General features: G+C 36.5%; 1 protein-coding gene across 4 annotated transcripts in view; it reads right to left on the bottom strand.

The window, feature by feature from the left end:
* slc8a1b (solute carrier family 8 member 1b) overlaps positions 1 to 18,483 on the bottom strand; it is a 131,128-nt gene that overhangs the window by 21,581 nt on the left and 91,064 nt on the right. For 3 of the 4 annotated variants that reach the window (XM_051133636.1, XM_051133635.1, XM_051133634.1), the window contains exons 3-4: positions 6,753 to 6,865; positions 247 to 392 (exon numbers count right to left, since the gene is read on the bottom strand). In XM_051133636.1, coding sequence (XP_050989593.1) covers positions 247 to 392; positions 6,753 to 6,865 — 259 coding nt within the window. Of the gene's footprint in view, positions 1 to 246; positions 393 to 6,752; positions 6,866 to 7,109; positions 7,217 to 18,483 lie in introns of all 4 variants that reach the window. The other variant, XM_051133637.1, reaches the window with a different exon arrangement.

Genomic DNA, 18,483 nt, shown 5'->3' with positions numbered 1-18,483 from the left:
TAATTAACATTTTTCACTATAGTTTTTGTTAACAAAGTGAACACTACGCAAAACAACATCAGACCCTGTTGACTTTCATTGTATGGACAAATGCACACTAAAACATTTTTCTAAATATCATCCTTTTTTACAGGCTTAGAACATTGTGAAGTAAGTAAATGGAGACAGAATTGTCATTTTTGGATGAAAGTTGCTTTAATGTAATTATGCATAAATGAATACGAGAAATATGTTGCTAAAACACACCTTGAATTCATAGGATTCCTCAATGATAACCTCCAGTTTGGGGTGATCTCCTAACATCGGCTTCCCCATTTCAGCGATGCGTCGTTCCTCTTCCTCTTCACCTGTCAGAGGCTCCTCCTCTTCCTGCACCGCCTCTTTCTCCTCCTCTGAAAACAAAAGCACCAGTCAGAGAGTAGAAAACTAACCTGGCAAACCAGCCACCTTATATTTTAAATTATTGTTTGTGGATCAATAGGTTTCTGTGGATAAACTGGATTGTGTAAATACATTATGTGATGGTACAGTGAACAAAAACAAAAATGTGGCTCTGTGGGGGAAAATCCTTTAAAAGGTCAAAATCACAGATCTTTGTTGATAAATTTAGAAAATGGGAGCATTTCATGAAACATACTTTTATAATTTAATACTCACAGACCACTGTGACCCTGTATATGAGAACTATGTTAGGGGCAGGATTTTTTCTTCATTTGTTTCATGTGATGAAGCTTCTATGGGTCCAGTGGGATTCTGGGTAAGTATGTGTGTGATATAAGCAACCCCTGATCATGTGACTGGGTTTAGCCCAATCAATCACCCACATCCACACACACGCACACAATGAAATGAGAGGGTCAAAGGAAAGCAGCAGATGCAGACCTAAAGGCACGGAGGTATGATGAGGTTTGGAAAGGAAAACAATTAGGTTACAGTAGAGACACATGTAGACGCTCATGTGGACAGACAAAATAGAAGGCCTGGGAAAGGAGAAATAAAAATCCTTTGGGCAGCACCATGGTGATTTCAGTGGAAATGTAATTTTTCAAGTCCTATCACATATATTGTTTCGATCACTTTCTCTTTCTGTCTCATTTATTTCATATTTCTTCTCAGCTCACAAGCTCAGCTGGCATAACCGCTACGCCAACAACAGCAATAGTCGTAAAACAATGTTATGATGACTACATTCCCAAGCTTAACACAAACATGAGCCTCATAGGCAGAAACGGCTGCGTAAACGAATGAAATATCTAATGGAACAAATAAATCTCAAGCCACAAATGAACCCTGAGGCATTAGTGGAGGATTCCAGCACAAGATTCGCTGTCAGATTAATGGTAGAGCAACTCGTTCCTGTAGCCTAAACAGTCTATCTCTCTATCTTAATATTTTATGTTCAACTGTTCCAGCGTAATCCCTTCTTTCTTAGACAGCAGGTTCTGTTTTTTTTATGAATTACCCATTTTCCACACTTTGCTGCCTGTTGATTTGTGAGGTACAAAATTTTCACATATCATCATCTCTTTCTGCCTTTGTCCCTTTGACGGCAGTTAATTTTATCCACAAACATCATGCATTTTGCTACCTAATCTGATGAAAGTTTAGGAACTGTGGGAACTTTTTAAAGTTTGGGGTTTTCCTTTAGGCTTTATAGGATTTTGGGTAAATCTGGACAGGCCCCTTTTTTAAATGACCCCATTATAGCTTCCCAAAAGGTGAATTTAAATTTTTTTTTGATAATTATTTGATAATTATTATCTTCTCAATCATTTAACAAATTATTTGATTGACAGCAGTGGTTCTAGAGGCAAAGTTGTCCGGAAAGAGCAGTTCTATCATATGATATGAATATCATGCGTATGTGCGAAAAAAAGCAATCATTTACAACCTTGAAAAATGCGATATCGCCCCCAGTGGCTGATTTCTTTCAAATTTCTCTCCAACCTTTGGGGCTGTGAATTAAACAGGCCCACCAAGTTTCGATCAGCCTTCGTTAACCTTGTCTAACAGGTGCTCAAAATTCAGCGGTCAATGGCTACCATGTTTTTTGAGATACGCAAATGCCCTTGTAGACACTTGTGGCACTTCGGACCAAGACCATGCACACCGATTTTCACGTTGGTAGGACAAATGGTTGCACAGTTATAGCTATTGGGCACTAAGTAGCCAAGCTTCACAATGTTTTCCCTTTGACCTCTGACTGAGCTCTTACATAAGTGCTCTAAGTTTGCTGGAGATATCTCATTCTGTTCAGAAGTTATAGACATTTTACTAAAAGTGGCCCCTTTTCGAACGTTTTGGCGCCCCTTTACAACAGTGAATCGAAAGTTCTCACTGTTCTCCCTTTTTTTTTGATAAATATTGATATTCACTCTCCAGAGAATCTTTCTGCACTGGTTTGGTTCTGATCGGGTGAAAAACCTATGACTATTTGGAAAGGTCGGTTTAAAAAAAAAAAAGCGAAGTAATACATTTTGACATGAATCTAGCATGAGCCAAGGATTCCAACGATGTATGACGACTGACAGTTTAGGTGTTATGAGCGATCTGTACTTTTGATTGCTGTAGTGCCCCCGTCAGGCCGATTGGGGCGAGCCTTGGTGATGTCAAGATGATCAAGTATCCTTGACTTGCAGTTTTGTCTGCATGATTAGTTTTATGTGGAGACCGCTGATCCGTGACCATTCTAACAATTACAATAGTTTCAGCACTACGTGCTTGAACCTCTAATGAACACTAGAGGCGGTAAAACAGCAAGTACTTGTAATTGTTTTCAAACACAGTTAAGTTTACAGCTCCATATATTTTCCTTACAGGTGTTGTGCCAAATTATGACCCTGGCCAGATTACTACCCCCCCTAGTATTGGTAGGTTTAGGGTTAGTTGTGGGGGAGGGGTTAAGATTTAGGCAATCATGTAGTGATTTCAACAAAGGGGAATAATATTTTGGCAGGGGGTCGAAAATGGGCACAACACCGGACGTAACAAGCTTGCAAGGTAGCTCAGCTAGCACGGAATTGGAGTTAGGATGTGGAATCGGTGGGTACGAATACTGTGAAAAACATGACTCATGATGAAAGAGCTGAGTAATGAGAGATCGAAAAACAAGCTAAAATGGCACGCTTGCGACTGCATTTTTACGCCACATTCGCGTTTGTTCATACTATCGGGTAGGTTTAGGTGTTTAGGTGGACATTTCAAGACAGAACTGTGGTGACACATAAACAACCATCATCGCAGAACACTCTGTTAGTGCCACTGAATGTGTCACATTGAATGTGTCACGAAACATACATGGTGCTACATATTTCACGTCTTACGAAAAAGTTCCTACATGTACATTTTCGTCATGAGATCAGGTTGGTATTTTGGAGTCTTATGCACTAATTTGCCTCTGCATTGCTTATGGTTTCAGCATGTGTAACAGCCTCTCATTTTAAAAAAAGTTGTTCAGTCTTGTTTGGCTGATTGTAAAGGACTCCCTAAATTGAAAACAAAAACTGGTTGGACAAACTTTAATGGACCTGTTTGAACAATTAGGTACTGAAGAACAAGTCAAGATGAAATGAACAGCTGAAAATAGACTGACCAATAACTAGCTGGGGAAAAACTGAAGAGGAACAAGCTGAACAATAATTGGGTCAGAGAGGTTTGATTGATATCACACACAGTTCTGGAGTCAGTCACATGAATTCTAATAGTAACTATACAGAAAATAAATATACAAATCTAATATGCCAATATCCTAAATTTAAAGATAGGTAATGTTATTTACTATGAAAAAATAATTGCATATAAAATCTATAGATATTATTATACATTAAATGATGAAACATAAGCAATACAATAATATTAAATAATTATCCAATAAATTAAAATAATAACATGTCGGCGGCTATAGCCTTGTGGGCAGCGCACCGACATGTAGCGCCATTGTGCTCTGGGCTCCACTCTCTCTCTCCCACTTCGTTTCCTGTCATTGCATTTGTCCTATGCGAAAATGCCAAAAATATATCTTAAAAAATAATAATAATAACCTAATTTGTAATACGTGAAGGGGCCTTTAAGGACTAAGGGTTGGGAACCACTGAGGTCATGTCAACATCAAACTATTCAATACCATATCTTTTTTTTTTCTTCTTGGTTTTTAAATGAACCAGCTGGTAATCAATGTAATTCATTTTAGGCACAATGTAGATCTATGTGCCTCACTGAGGAGTGAGTGTGACACATCCACAGAAAATGTTGGACAGGAAGTAAATTAAATTAAAGACCAACAGAAAATGTAGCACTTCTTAAGGATAATAAAGTAAGGGCAATTAAAAATAACTTGGTTACATTTTGATACTGTGATCTGTTAGTAATTGAATGAGATGCTGCATATTTTTCTTTTGTCTGTAGATGTGAAACAACATGAAGATTATGTGTCAGGTTTGTGTGTGTGTGTAAATTGATATTGATTTAATAGGCTAAGGTTCTCTCTTCCTTGTTTTTGTCCTTGAAAACAAGCTATTGTGTTCTATCGGAAGCTTGCACACACACACACACACACAAACATCCATCCAGCCATCCGTTCCTTTCATTCTCATCCAACCATCTCTTCTGCTGTCCTTTATATTTCTAGTGTCTCTTCTTTTCTTATTTCTTTTGTAATAAACAATCTCTTCTCTCGTCTACTGCATAAAGGTTTTGAATCATCCAGGGTACTTTCACATGTCCTACATGCAAAGCTAATCATAGGCAACTGGACTTGATTATTAATTATTACGAAGACGATTCGCCACTCATCTGAGTGTCTTAATCAGTTTTATTGTTAATCACTGATGAAGTCGTACGGATGATTGGCAAAACATCAAAAAATGCGTAACCTCTCTGTTATTTTCCATGTCTTAAGCTCTGGATCTCTTTTTATTGTATCTCACATCAATCATGCTAAAACACAGCATTAACCAAAACCAAATGAATATTTAGAAGTAAATATAAATGTGATAAAAACATCTGATACACATCAAAACATTAAAGTGCCTCATGGGAAAAAGAGCCGTTTTGTTTCCAGGAAAATAATGTTTATCTAAATTTGAGATGAAACACACTCAAACAGCCTTGGCTTTGAAGACAGCTCACAATCTTGAGCGCTGAGGCTTTTTAGCTCCCCTAATCTCTCCTCATGATTTACAGCGCAGCATCTCAACTCATTTGCTGTTGTGTCTTGACGTTTCCTTTGTGTCTAGTTATGAGATTATTGCGAGGAAACGAAATTAAACAATTCACTTTGAAGCTTTCTTTCTGAACCTGCAAAAATCCTGAACACACCGTATATGGTAAACTATACAACGATTGCATAATAGGTGATTTTGACTTTAAATTAAAGGATTAGTTCAGTTCCAGAACAAAATGTACAGATAATGTACTCACCCCCTTGTCATCCAAGAAGTTCATGTCTTTCTTTCTTCAGTCGTAAAGAAATTATGTTTTTTGAGGAAAACATTTCAGGATTTCCCTCCATGTAATGGACTTCTATGGTGCCCCCAAAATGCAGTTTAAATGTAGCTTTAAAGGGCTCTAAACTTATCTAGTGAAATGATTGGTTGTTGATTTTTTTTTTTTCAATTGCAATTTATATACGTTGTAACCTCAAACGCTCGTCTTGTTTTTTTCTGGTCATGACAGTTAGGGTGCGTCTAAAAACTCCATCTCATTTTCTCCTCCAACTTCAAAATCGACCTTCATCGCTGCCGAAGTACCAACCTGGAGTTTAACAAAGTAATCATGCAAAGATCATCAAACACCCTTTACAAAAAAAGGTAAAAACAGCGATGTACACTCTTAAAAATAAAGGTGCTTCACCGATGCCATAGAAGAACCTCAAACTTCTGAAGAACCATTCTGTTTCACAAAAGGTTCTTTGTGGCAAAAGAAGGTTCTTCAGATTAAAAAAGAAAAAAAAAAAAAAAAAAAAAAGAGATGGTTCTTTAAAGAACCTTTGACTGAATGTTTTTTTGTGGAACCAAAAATGGTTCTTCTATGGCATTGCTTGAAGAATCTTTTAAAGCACCTTTATTTTTAGGAGTGTAGGATGATTTTGAAGTTGGTGGAGAAAATAAGACAGGAGTTTTTAGACGTACCCTAACTGTCATGACCAGAAAAAAAAAAAAAAAACATAGCTAGACAAGATGAGCATTTGAGGTTAAAAAGTATATAAATGATAATTTCTTTTTAGAAAATAACCAATCGTTTCGTTAGATAAGACCCTTCTGCCTCGGCTGGGGTCATTTAGAACCCTTTAAAGCTGCATTTAAACTGCATTTTGGAAGTTCAAATTTGGGGGCACCATAGAAGTCCATTACATGGAGAGAAATCTTGAAATATTTTCCTCAAAAAACAATTTCTTTATGATTGAAGAAAGAAAGACATGAACATCTTGGATGACAAGGGGGTGAGTACATTATCTGTACATTTTTGTTCTGGAAGTCAACAAATCCTTTAATGGGTCATATCATACTTTTGAAAAAAGTGTTAATTTATGTCAGTTTTGGAGCAATAATCCAAGTAGAATTTGGCTACTTCAGTGTATGCGGAATGTATACGTGTTATCGTGTGAGTAGTTGTGTAATCAGAGAAAGCAAATAAATATTATTAAATTAGTAAGACAGCACACCGACACCAGAAGAGAAAGAGAGAAGGTAAGACTCTGCCCAGAGGAAGAGAAGAGTAAAAAGCAAAGGAGACACTGTTAGAGGGAGAGAAACCTCTGTATACTGTCCATCCTCTCCTTCTCCAAAGTGGCGTCTGTAGCTCTATGCAAAAGCTGCATTGCTTATCGTATTCCTCTCGATTGAGAACCCTGACTGATATCGTCTTCCTGCAGAAACAAGACAACAGGAGGGGGGTTGGAATAATGCATGCATGATACACACACACATACACGCACACAAACAAGCACACGCGAGGGCCTGGCCGGAGGGCTGTCGATGGTGTAGTTTGGCCTGTAGCTGATCCCGATGATGATCCAGAGCAGAGAGGGTTCAGAGCTGGCTGGTGTTAAGTGAGTGTGTGTGTGTGTTGTATGTGTGATTTCCTCCGCAGGCTCAGGCCACGCCCCCCACCTTTCTTCTCATTGGTCTCTACGAGCTGGGGATCTCCGATCTCCAGGAAGAAGCTCTTGTTCTTCTCGTATTCTTCGTCATCAATTATCCTGACTTTTATTGTTTTGCTGGAGAGAGGGGGAGAGAAAGAGAAAGAGGCAGAGGAAGAAAAGAGTGAGGAAAAGACAGGCCAAGGGAAAAAGAAGATAGATAAACGGCATGCAGTCGTGCACAGGCAGACCAGCAGAATAAAAGGATGATGCAAGAGAGACAGAAAGAGAGAGAAAGCAGCCTCACTGACTGTAAATACACACTCACAAATACAGATACAATCAATATTCCCTCAGATTTTTCTACTCGCTCCACAAAATCTATTTATATTGGCCGAATCCTTAATTTATTTTATAAACTAATATTTTTAAACCACCTCATAGCACTCTACTATATATATATACACCAGTGTTTGAACAGCAACATTTTTAATGTTTTTTTTTTTTAAAGTCTCCTTTGCTCACCAAACCTGCATTTATTTGATACAGCAAAAAGAGTACATTTTTGAAATATTTTTACTCTTTAAAATAACTGTTTTCTATTTGAATATATTTTACAATGTAATTTACTGTGATTTCAAAGCTGAATTATTATTACTCCAGTCACATGATCCTTCAGAAATCATTCTAATATTCTGATTTGCTGCTCAAAAACTTTTATTATTATTATTATTATGTTGAGAACAGCTTGGGTAGATTTCGGGTTTCTTTGATTAATAGAAAGTTCATAAGAACAGCTTTTATCTGAAACTGAAATCTTTTGTAACATCATAAATGTCTTTATTATCACTTTTGGTGAATTTAAAGCATCCTTGCTAAGTAAAAGTATTATTATTATTATAATTATATTTATTTATTTTATTTATTTTTTTCAAAAAAATTATACTCCAAGCTTTTGAATGGTATAGTGTATAAAGTTACAAACGTTTTTTATTTTTTAAAAATGCTAATCTTTGGATCTTTCATCAAGGAATCCTGAAAAAAATGTACTCAACTGCTTTAAATATTGACAATAATAATAATAATAATAATAAAATGTTTATTGATTTCTGAAGGATCATGTGAAGGATCATGTGACACTGAAGACTGGAGTAATGATGCTGAAAATTGTGTTTTGATCACAGGAATAAATTACATTTTATAATGTATTCAATTATAAAACAGTTATTTTAAATAGTAAAAATATTTCAAAATTGTACTGTTTTTGTGTGTTTTAAATCAAATAAACGCAGGCTTGGTGAGCAGAAGAGACTTTTGACCGGTAGTGTATAATTTTTTTTATTATATAACTATATAATATCATATTTGTACATTTATTTGTACATTTGTGACCCTGGACCACAAAACCAGTCATAAGTAGCATGGGTATATTTGTAGCAATAGCCAAAAATACATTGTATAGGTCAAAATTACTGATTTTTCTTTTATGCCAAAAATCATTAGGATATTAAGTAAAGATCATGTTCCATTAAGATATTTTGTAAATATACGTTTTGTAAATATATCAAAACGTAATTTTTGATTAGTAATATGCATTGCTAAGAACTTCATTTGGACAACTTTAAAGACATTTTTCTCAATATTTTGATTTTTTGCACCCTAAGATTCCAGATTTTCAAATAGTAGTATCTCAGCCAAAAATTCTATCCTAACAAACCATACATCAACAAAAAGCTTATTTATTCAGCTTTCAGATGTTGTATAAATCTCAATCTCAAAAAATTTGACCCTTATGACTGGTTTTGTGGTCCAGGGTCACATTTAATGTACATTATACATTACATAATATGTTTATTTACTTAAAGCACATTAAATTCATCACATAAATAAATATATGCTGAGGAAAGCCACCAAATTAATTCATTATTTATAATTCAAGTCATAATTCAAAGACATTGCATTACTGTAGATGAAAGAACTGAATAAACTTTATAAAGCACTTTTACAAGTCTATATATTGTTTTATTTCCATATCATTATCCATAAGCTATCACTGGCCAACATAATTTATTTTGTAATCAAGTTTGCCAGTCATAATAATTAATATTCGTACAGCTTAATCTTATTTAATAATCACGCAAAATTAATTTCAATTTACAGCCCTTTAAATAAATAAATATTTTGTTAAATAATCTATAAATATTCATATATAATGTGGCTAATAGAATTGGCAAATTGCAATATAAAAATAATATTTCATGGCTTCTGTGGGCTTGGGTATGAATTTAAAATCTGTACTGTTCTCAAATGCAGTCAGTATCTTGTGAATTAGTCAGCGCTGCATATTTACAAGATTTATAACAGCTTCAGTTGCATATTAAATTAAATCAATGGATATGCAGATGGAGTTTAAACAGCCATTCATTTAGCTCTGACTTGTGAACTCTCAAGCTTTTTCCTCACAGTTTTTGGTCCTCCAGAATTTTGAATACAAACCTCCACCTCCAAGGCTAACATCATCATCAAAACCAGAAGGAAAATCTTTCATACACACATTCAGACCACTTGCTGCTGCGTTTGCATGACCTTTATCCAAAAGCAACCGTAACGCACAACATTACAACCATAAAATCTCCACAACCAACCATGTCACATTGGTCTGATGTCATGATTAAAGTCAAAAGGAAATCTAAATTGACTCTGGTGGCCTACTTTTTTTCTCACTGAATATCAAGTTTCACTCTAAAATAAGTCACATTGTGGAAGTAAAATGGACTATGAATTTACTTCATAATTTGATTCGACTTTAAAGGAATAGTTCACCCAAAAATTAAAGTTCTGTTATTAATTCCTCACCCTCATGTCATTCCAAACCTGTAAGATCTTCATTCATCTTAAGAACACAAATTAAGATATTTTTGATGAAATCCAAGAGCTTTCTGACCCTGCATAGACATCAACGCAACACATTCAAGACCCAGAAAGGTAGTAAGGACATTGATAAAACAGTCCATTTGACATTAATGTTACGAAGCTACAAGAATACTTTTTGTGCGCAAAGAAAACAAAAATAATGGCTTTGTTCAACAAATTTACAAGAATGATAATTGATTGACATTTTATGTTTCACTGCATAAACATTTAGTTTAAGATGTAAAAAAACACAAAATTTAAATAAAGCTCTGAAGACTGTGACGACTAAAGCAGAGTGATTATGAAAAATCATGTTCGCTCAGTAAAACATTTTTGTAACAAAACATCAGTGCCAACTGAACAATATCCAGACTTAGAGTCTTACAGAAACGCACAGTCACTTCCAACATTCATCGATCTTCAATTAAGACACAGGTGCTACAGCACGAAAGACAGACAGTGAAGAAAAGCAAGAGAGAATGAGGTAAGAAAGATAGAGCGTACGCTTTAGGGAAGACTAATAAACGCAAACATCGTCTATCTTTGTTTGTCTCTCTTTATCTCTCGCTTCTCAAAGATAATTTCATCTTCCTTCCATCCCATTGGTTGTCACAGAAACACAGTGTTAGATTGTTTCCAGATCCACACTGTCAGGTGCAGGAAGCTGTATGTGCGTGTGTGTGTGACGGCGTGTGGGAATGACCCTCTTCACTTCTCATCTGAATGTGGGTTAGGTTCAGCTCAGGTCACGGCAGTGCTCTAATGCTACATCAATAAGTCATAGAACTGCTTTTACATGCACACAAAGGATTTAAAATGACAGCACGTGCCATTTTAGTACGTGTGTGTGTATGTCCGGTAGTTTTCCTATTTATTCTTTGTACGTTTTGTTCTTTTCAAGAGTCTTTGACATCTGTTGTTACATCTGTCACCCGTAGTTACTGGACACTTGCTTTATTTAATTACTCCTCTAATATCTCCCTCTCTCATTCCAAATGATGTATCATGTTTATAATTGTATTAGACAATGGCTATTGAATCTGACAGAAAACAAAGTGATTTTGTAAGTGTGTGTTGTAGGTGAGATGTTAATTAGGAGTGTTCTCAAGCTACGTGAATAGCGTCCGAAGTTTTATCTTTCAAAAGAATGAAAACACAAAGGTTGTTGTTTCACAAGCAGTCAACATATCAAAACCCAAACATGTTAACAGTTTGTGCTCTGGATGAGACAAAGTGTGACCACATAACACACAATCACCTGCTAAATAGACTGTCAGATCATCCACACCTTTTCACAACCAGTGTTGAACAATGTAACGGCCGTTGCAGAACCTCCAGTGTAAAAGCAAAATAAATGATATTTACATAGTTAAAAATGTAAGTTTGGAGTCGAAAAATAATTCAACAAGATAAAGATGTGTTATGAAATAATGATGACAAAACACATTTGTCAAGCAGCACGCAAACACAAACATACAGCACGATATGTGTAGTCTGATTCACAAATTCAATTTAATTAAATTCAAGTTTATTTGTATATCTTTGATGAATAGAAAGTTCAGAAGAACAGCATTTATCTGAAATCTTTTGTAACATTTTAAATGTCTTTACCATCACTTTTGATGATAATATGAAGTAATAATTTCTTTAAATATATATATGTTTTGAATGGTATAGTGTATAATGTTACAAATCTTTTTTTTTCAGATAAATGCTGATCTTTAGATCTTTTTAATCATCAAAGAATCCTGAAAAAAATTTACTCAACTTTTTAAATGTTGATAATAATAATAATAATAATAATAATAATAATAAAATGTTTCTGGAACAGCAAATCAGCATATGTGACCATGGACTACAAAACCAGTCATAAGGGTCCATTTTTTTTAAATTGAGCTTTATACATCATATGGAAGCTGAATAAATAAGCTTTACATTGATGTATGGTTTGTTAGGATAGGACAATATTTGGCCGAGATACAATCCAAATGAAGTTCTTCGCAATGCATATTACTAATCAAATTTAGTTTAGATATATTTACAGTAGAAATTTTACAAAATATCTTCATGGAACATGATCTTTACTTAATTTCCTAATGATTTTTGGCATAAAATAAAAATAATTTTGACCCATACAATGTATTTTTGGCTGTTGCTACAAATATACCCCAGTGACTTAAGACTGGTTTTGTGGTCCAGGGTCACATATTAGAATGATTTCTGAAGGATCATGTGACACTTAAGATTGGAGTAATGATGCTAAAAATTTAACTTTGATCACAGGAATAAATTACATTTTAAAATATATTGAAATAGAAAGCAGTTATTCTAAATAGTAAAAATATTACTGTTTTGCTGTGCTTTGGATCAAATAAATGCAGGCTTGGTGAGCAGAAGAGAACTCTTTAAAAAAAAACACATTAAAAATATTACTGTTCAAAAACTTTTGACTGGAAGTGTAAATATCTTTACAATGACGGCAATCTTCATTTTTACTATTCATATGGGCATATTTGGTGACTGGACACACCACACACACCCAGAAGGACTCTTGACATGATCGACATGAACACACACACCTTGAAGCCTCTTGAATTCAATACAGCATTTCTCTCCTTGTTATCCATTACAGTAGATGACAGCGGCTTTATGCGTGTGTACCACGTTCCCCTCCGAGAGCGCCTGTCTCTCTTTAGCAGCTCAAATTTGAGCCTGCAGGAAATCAAAGCTTGCTTTAGATTAAGCCAAATGGGCAGGGGTTTGTGGGATACGCTCGGGGTCTTGAATCTCTGATCAGGGTGTTACATAAAGCTGCTCCAATTCATGCCTGACCAGAAACCAAACACTGCAACACGAGATCACACACAAACACACGCGCTCACACTTATGAAAGACACAGAGAGGAACAATGCAGCACACACACACAATGATATGACATTATCTGTTCATTAGCATAACTGCATTGCAGCAGCCTTGATCGGAAAAGCTCCTGACACACACACAACAACAACCTAATTCAAATTCAGCTCCTTAAAATACATATAGAGCTTATACAGTTCATCAACCACTTCCTGTTGGAAATTATCTTCGGATCGATGCTTCTAGAGGATGTGCAGACACGTTTTATAGAGCAGCTGCGGGACAGTCAGGAAGCTTGAACTCGCACACTCTTGCTGCAATGCTTGCAGCTGATTGCCCGTCGCTGCTGCATTACAGTGAGTTAGAGACTGCAGTGATGTGAACATACTTTTATGTTCAGGTATACCAGGTTTAGGTCAGTGCAGCTGGACTGGAATGAGATCCAGAGCTATTAGCTTTATTTATATGCCGAAACCACACATTCACGCACAGTTTGACTTACAGCGTCCAGAAACATTTGCCAGCAATTAGATCTGCGCTTAGCAACCGGGAATGAGCCAAAATAGAGCCACTTTTCAACTGCGATTTACCAAAGGCCACATTACACCGCATGTAAGCGAGACAGGGAACGCAGGAGAGAGAGGGGGTGAAGTAATGTAACCTCTTTAAAATTCAGATCATGTCTGCTCCTTAACACAAGGAGGAGCCACACCAAATCAATATGAGCTGACTTGTATATGTGTGTGTGTTTGGGGATATGGGTGTGGGCATGGGTATAGAATAAATATATGCGTGTTTAATCTTATACATGCGGCATGGTGAGATAGAAGGTGGAGATTCACTACAAATGATTTGCGCCCGCTGATAACGCTGCTTATTTGCACATGCTGCTCAAATAAACAATTTTGTTTTAACAGTCAATTCACTGCAGGAATTATGCAAATCAGGTACCAGTGCATATCATAGACTGTATAACATCACTACTGCAATACAGAAACCTGAACTGGCTCTGTAAAAAAACAAATTGCACTCAACTTACTGTGTGTATAGATATACAACTTTTTTTTCAATCATCTGATGAGTTACTACTGTCATGATCAATAAAAAAAAGTACATAAATGGCTTGTTTTAACAAAACTGCAATACTAACAAATCTAATCTAAATAAAAAAGGCATGTTTGTGCTAAAATTAATGACTAAATAACGTAATTTCCAGAAGAAAAAACGATGCGTTAAGAGCTTGGGGGTGAAAACTTTTGAACAGAATGAAGATGCATACATTTTTCTTATTTTTCCTAAATATCATATTTTTTTCCATTTAGTACTGCCCTTTAGAAGCTACTAGAAGGTACTTAAATGTTTCCCAAAAGACAAAATAAGTTAAATTTACCCTAATCTTTTCATTCCAAAAGTTTTCACCCCCTGGCTTTTAATGCATTTTCTTCAAAAAATGACATGCATTTTGTAAGATCCCTCCTATTTTGATAAAATAATTAACATTTAGCAGATTCTGCAAGGTGTATGTAAACTTTTGACATCATTTGTAAATCTATGTGCTGCGGGTTTAATACGCACTTTATTTCTACGCATGTAGGTTATGTACAAGTTACGTATCTGAATACTCGATTAATCATCATAATAATTGACAGAATACTCAATTACCAAAATAATCGTTAGCGACAGTTAAGATGCATGGTTAAGATGCAGGGTTTTGCACTGAAATACAAAATAAAAGTGGGTGACTGTGTACGAGTGTTGCATCTTGAACATGACCAGAAGTGCAAGGTACTAATGCATAAACTAATGTAGGCAAATGCAATCTCTCCTTTTCATATATTCTGTACTGCCACCTGGATGCAAGCGTGCATGCAAAAATCTTATGACCTGTTTGCATGCTCACTTAAGCCTATGTAACCCCCATCCCTCCCACCCCACACACAGTGCAGGTATTGATTGTGGCATAGTGGGGTGAAATGAGAGCTTGCTGCAGAGACCCTCTAGTGAATAATGGAAGGAGAGAGAGGGAAAGAGAGAGGAAGAGAAAAACAGAGGGATGGAAAAAACGAGAAGACAAGCATATATGGCTTCAATATAAGCTCTGAAACACAAACATCATCTTCCATGTGATTTTTCAGCACTTTAATGATTCAAATTTATTACTGTTACAAGCTGATTTGTGAGTGTTTAAAACATTTTCAAGATCTTTAATAAAACACGCCAGCCGGCACAATAAAGCATCACCCGCTTCTGACATATTTTGTGCATTTGCTCATTGTTCTTTTACAAACTGCAATCATCACACAATGAAATGCGTCATAACTTACAATTCCACTTTTTTTTTTTTTGGTAAATAATGATTCTTCATCATTAATCTGAATGTTTTAGAAGAGCCTGTTGCCAGGGAGAAATTGACATTTGTAATTGAATGTAAAACAAGTGTATTTAGATTAGAATTAATAATGTATAATGTGAATGAAACAACACATGAAACAAACACATTATGTATAATTATATTATATATTAAACATATATTTTTTTGTTATTCATTTGTACTTTTGACAGAGCAGAGCAGCCATCAAGTGTTAGACACTGTTACATGCAGAGTTTTTGGTCACCTCTGTTTTTCAGAATTTAGCAGTACGATATCCACTTTTTTTTTTATATAAACCCATTCGTTTTGGGTTCCCAAACTTTCGCATAAAACAAAATATCGGTACTTGATCTGTAACAATCATTGCCCCTGAAAAACACATATCGGTCAACCCCTAATTCCACGGCCTTAATTTGGAAGATGTATCTTGTATCTTTTCTTTCTTTGGTTCTGTTCGCTTTTTCTGCTCTTTCTGAGTTTCTGTTCCGGGTCAAGGTGAATCCAAACTGAATGAAAGATTTTTGTTCTTGACACAATTTCTCAAGTCTGAACTGTCACAAGAGACTGAAATGACAAGAAGACCCAATTTCAGAACCACAGCACTTCAAAACCTCCATTGCTTCTGTCTGCTGATATCTGGCTCACCCCGCCCCTCTCTATTGCTCTCTCTCTCTCTCTTTTCAGTGTATTTCTCACTCGTCCTCTCCCGGGTGAGTTTTGATGGGCAGGTCTTAAGTGAGACAGTTAATTAGATTAATGGTAACTGGCGATGTGCCTCAAGAGAATAATGTATGCTTGTGTGTGCGTATATGTATCTGTGTTATGTAAAGTGAAAGAACTTTTTAAACTCCTTAGTGATAAAAGTATTTCAATATTCATGAGCTTTGTTTTGCTAATCATTAATAATGTATTAATTGAAAGAGCTGCAGTATGTTCAGATGGGAGGGTGGAGACAGAGTCCAACATGGCAGTGTGTGCTGACAGTCCTTACGGCAGGCAGCACAACACACATCCATGCCTTCAAGCATGTACATGTCCACACATACACACACCAGACAGTGGAACAAAAAGCTGCAATAAAATTTGCCTTTATGACCTTCATAGTGTCTCTTGTCTTCTCTCTGTTCATTTACAGCCCTGCGCGGGTCTCTCCATCTCTCTCTGTGCACTTTTCTCTAACAGAAGAGCTTAAATCAAGGGCTGCTGGAACTGCAATGGCCCTGTCTGCCTTTTCTCTGTAATGAACAAAAGCTGTGTCTGCATGTGTGTATGAGCTTCAGTGGCCTTCAGTCTAGTTCACCTGCCTAGAAACACAACAAGACATTCAGACCTGTCCAGAAACGACAGACAAAACAGAAAGAAAGAACAAAGGTAACAAAGAAAGAATATTTTTTAATTTTCTCTTAAAGGAATAATTCACCCAAAAATGAAAATCCTGTCATTAACTACTCACCCTCTTGTCATTCCAAACCCGTAATACCTTTGTTCATCTTTGGAACACAAATTAAGATATTTTTGATGAAATCCAAGAGCTTTCTGACCCTGCACAGACATCAACGCAACTACCATGTTTAATGCCCATAAAGATAGTAAGGACATTGTTGAAATAGTCCATAAGACATCAGTGATTCAACCGTAATTTTATGAAGCTACGAAATACTTTTTGTGTGCAAAAATACAAAAATAACGACTTTTTAACAATTTCTTCTCTTCCGCAATCTTTGGCGCGCATTCACAAGATTGAACATGTCACTTGTGTTGCTGTCTATGCAGGGTCAGAAAACTTTCGTTTTTCATCAAAAATATCTTAATTTATGTTAGAAGGTCTTACGAGTTTGGAACAACATGATGGTGAGTAATGACAGAATTTTCATTTTTGGGTTTGGGTGAGCTATCCCTTTAAGGGCAAGTGCTTAGATGTTGCTAACATCTTATGTTCCTCATTTAGCACAATTTTATGGGTTTTTAAGTCCATTTTATTATAAAACATGCAATGTGACATGATCAAAGTCAGCATATTTCATGTCAAGATCAATGGACCAATGAAATTCACAATGAGTGGGCTATTCAGCAAGACATGCCAAGTTTATGCCACAGAAATATAAACTAGAGCGATTTACAAAATATCCAATATACATTGTGGACAGACAGACATGCAGACGGACATAGATATTCATCTAACATACTCATAGTGCTGTAGTCTTTTTCTCTGCTGGGTTCTCTGGATGCCCATATAAGGGCGCATTTCTCAGCTCTGACCCCTTGACCTCTCCTCCTCTAAAGATCCCACGTACATCAGCTCTACTGTCACCGTAGCAACAGTGTGTACAACCCCCCCCCACACCCCACTGACTCCAGTAGCTGCTCTACATGCATACAGAGATGCTTGATGTGCGTGCGTGTGTTTGATCTTTCTTATCAAGTGTCTCTAGATCAGTTTGTTGAAGGATTTTCAGAGGTTTCCAATTTTGTTTTGCTTCTTCACTGCACACACTTATACTCCTACATCCTGGCAAAAAAAAGCCATCATATATTTGCTAGAGGTCAAATAACAGCAATCTCTCTCTTTAGTCTCTTTCTCTTGTTCCACCACTCACTCTAGATTTCTTTTCCGGGAAGAGCAGAGATATCTACTTTTCCTCGGATTACCATCTAGTACGGAGCTGCATATTCCACACATCTGTCTCTCGCTCGCACACACGCACGATCTTAACCGAGACTCCGACAGCAGAGACTTGGCTAACCAGAAAGGCTAAGTTCAAGACAAACCGACAGGACACAAATCAAACCGAGCAGAGTCTCATCTCAGCAGATCATTATGCACCTAATTTCCAAACAATTCAGCACGGATTGAGAGCAGATGAGGCCCATCAGCTCCGGCCCGCAGACGAGTCACAGAGGCCCCGTTCCACCCTGCTGCTCCTGTTAGCACCAGAGATACCCAGCAGCTTGTTTAGATGATCTTCATGCTCACCTCAAGTCATGTCAACATCAGACAAATGTGGTGGTAACACTTCTACCAAAGGAAGTAATGACTGTGTGAACTGGGGGAAAGATAAATTAACTAATTCGTTGGATGAGTGCAAGGCAAGCACAACTGCTTAAGAGGAAATTCTACTCATTAGTGTGATAATAATGACAAACAGGAACAGGCTGACAGGCCTGGAGACCCTGAGGCCATTTGCACCGTTCAACTGATAGAGCCAATAATGCAACTGAGAGAGGAACGAGTCTTTCTGTAGTAAACTAAACAGGTTTCTAC

Source organism: Labeo rohita, chromosome 17, assembly GCF_022985175.1.
Source record: "Labeo rohita strain BAU-BD-2019 chromosome 17, IGBB_LRoh.1.0, whole genome shotgun sequence".
Taxonomy (NCBI): Eukaryota; Metazoa; Chordata; class Actinopteri; order Cypriniformes; family Cyprinidae; genus Labeo; species Labeo rohita.
This window is presented reverse-complemented; position numbering and strand designations above follow the sequence as displayed.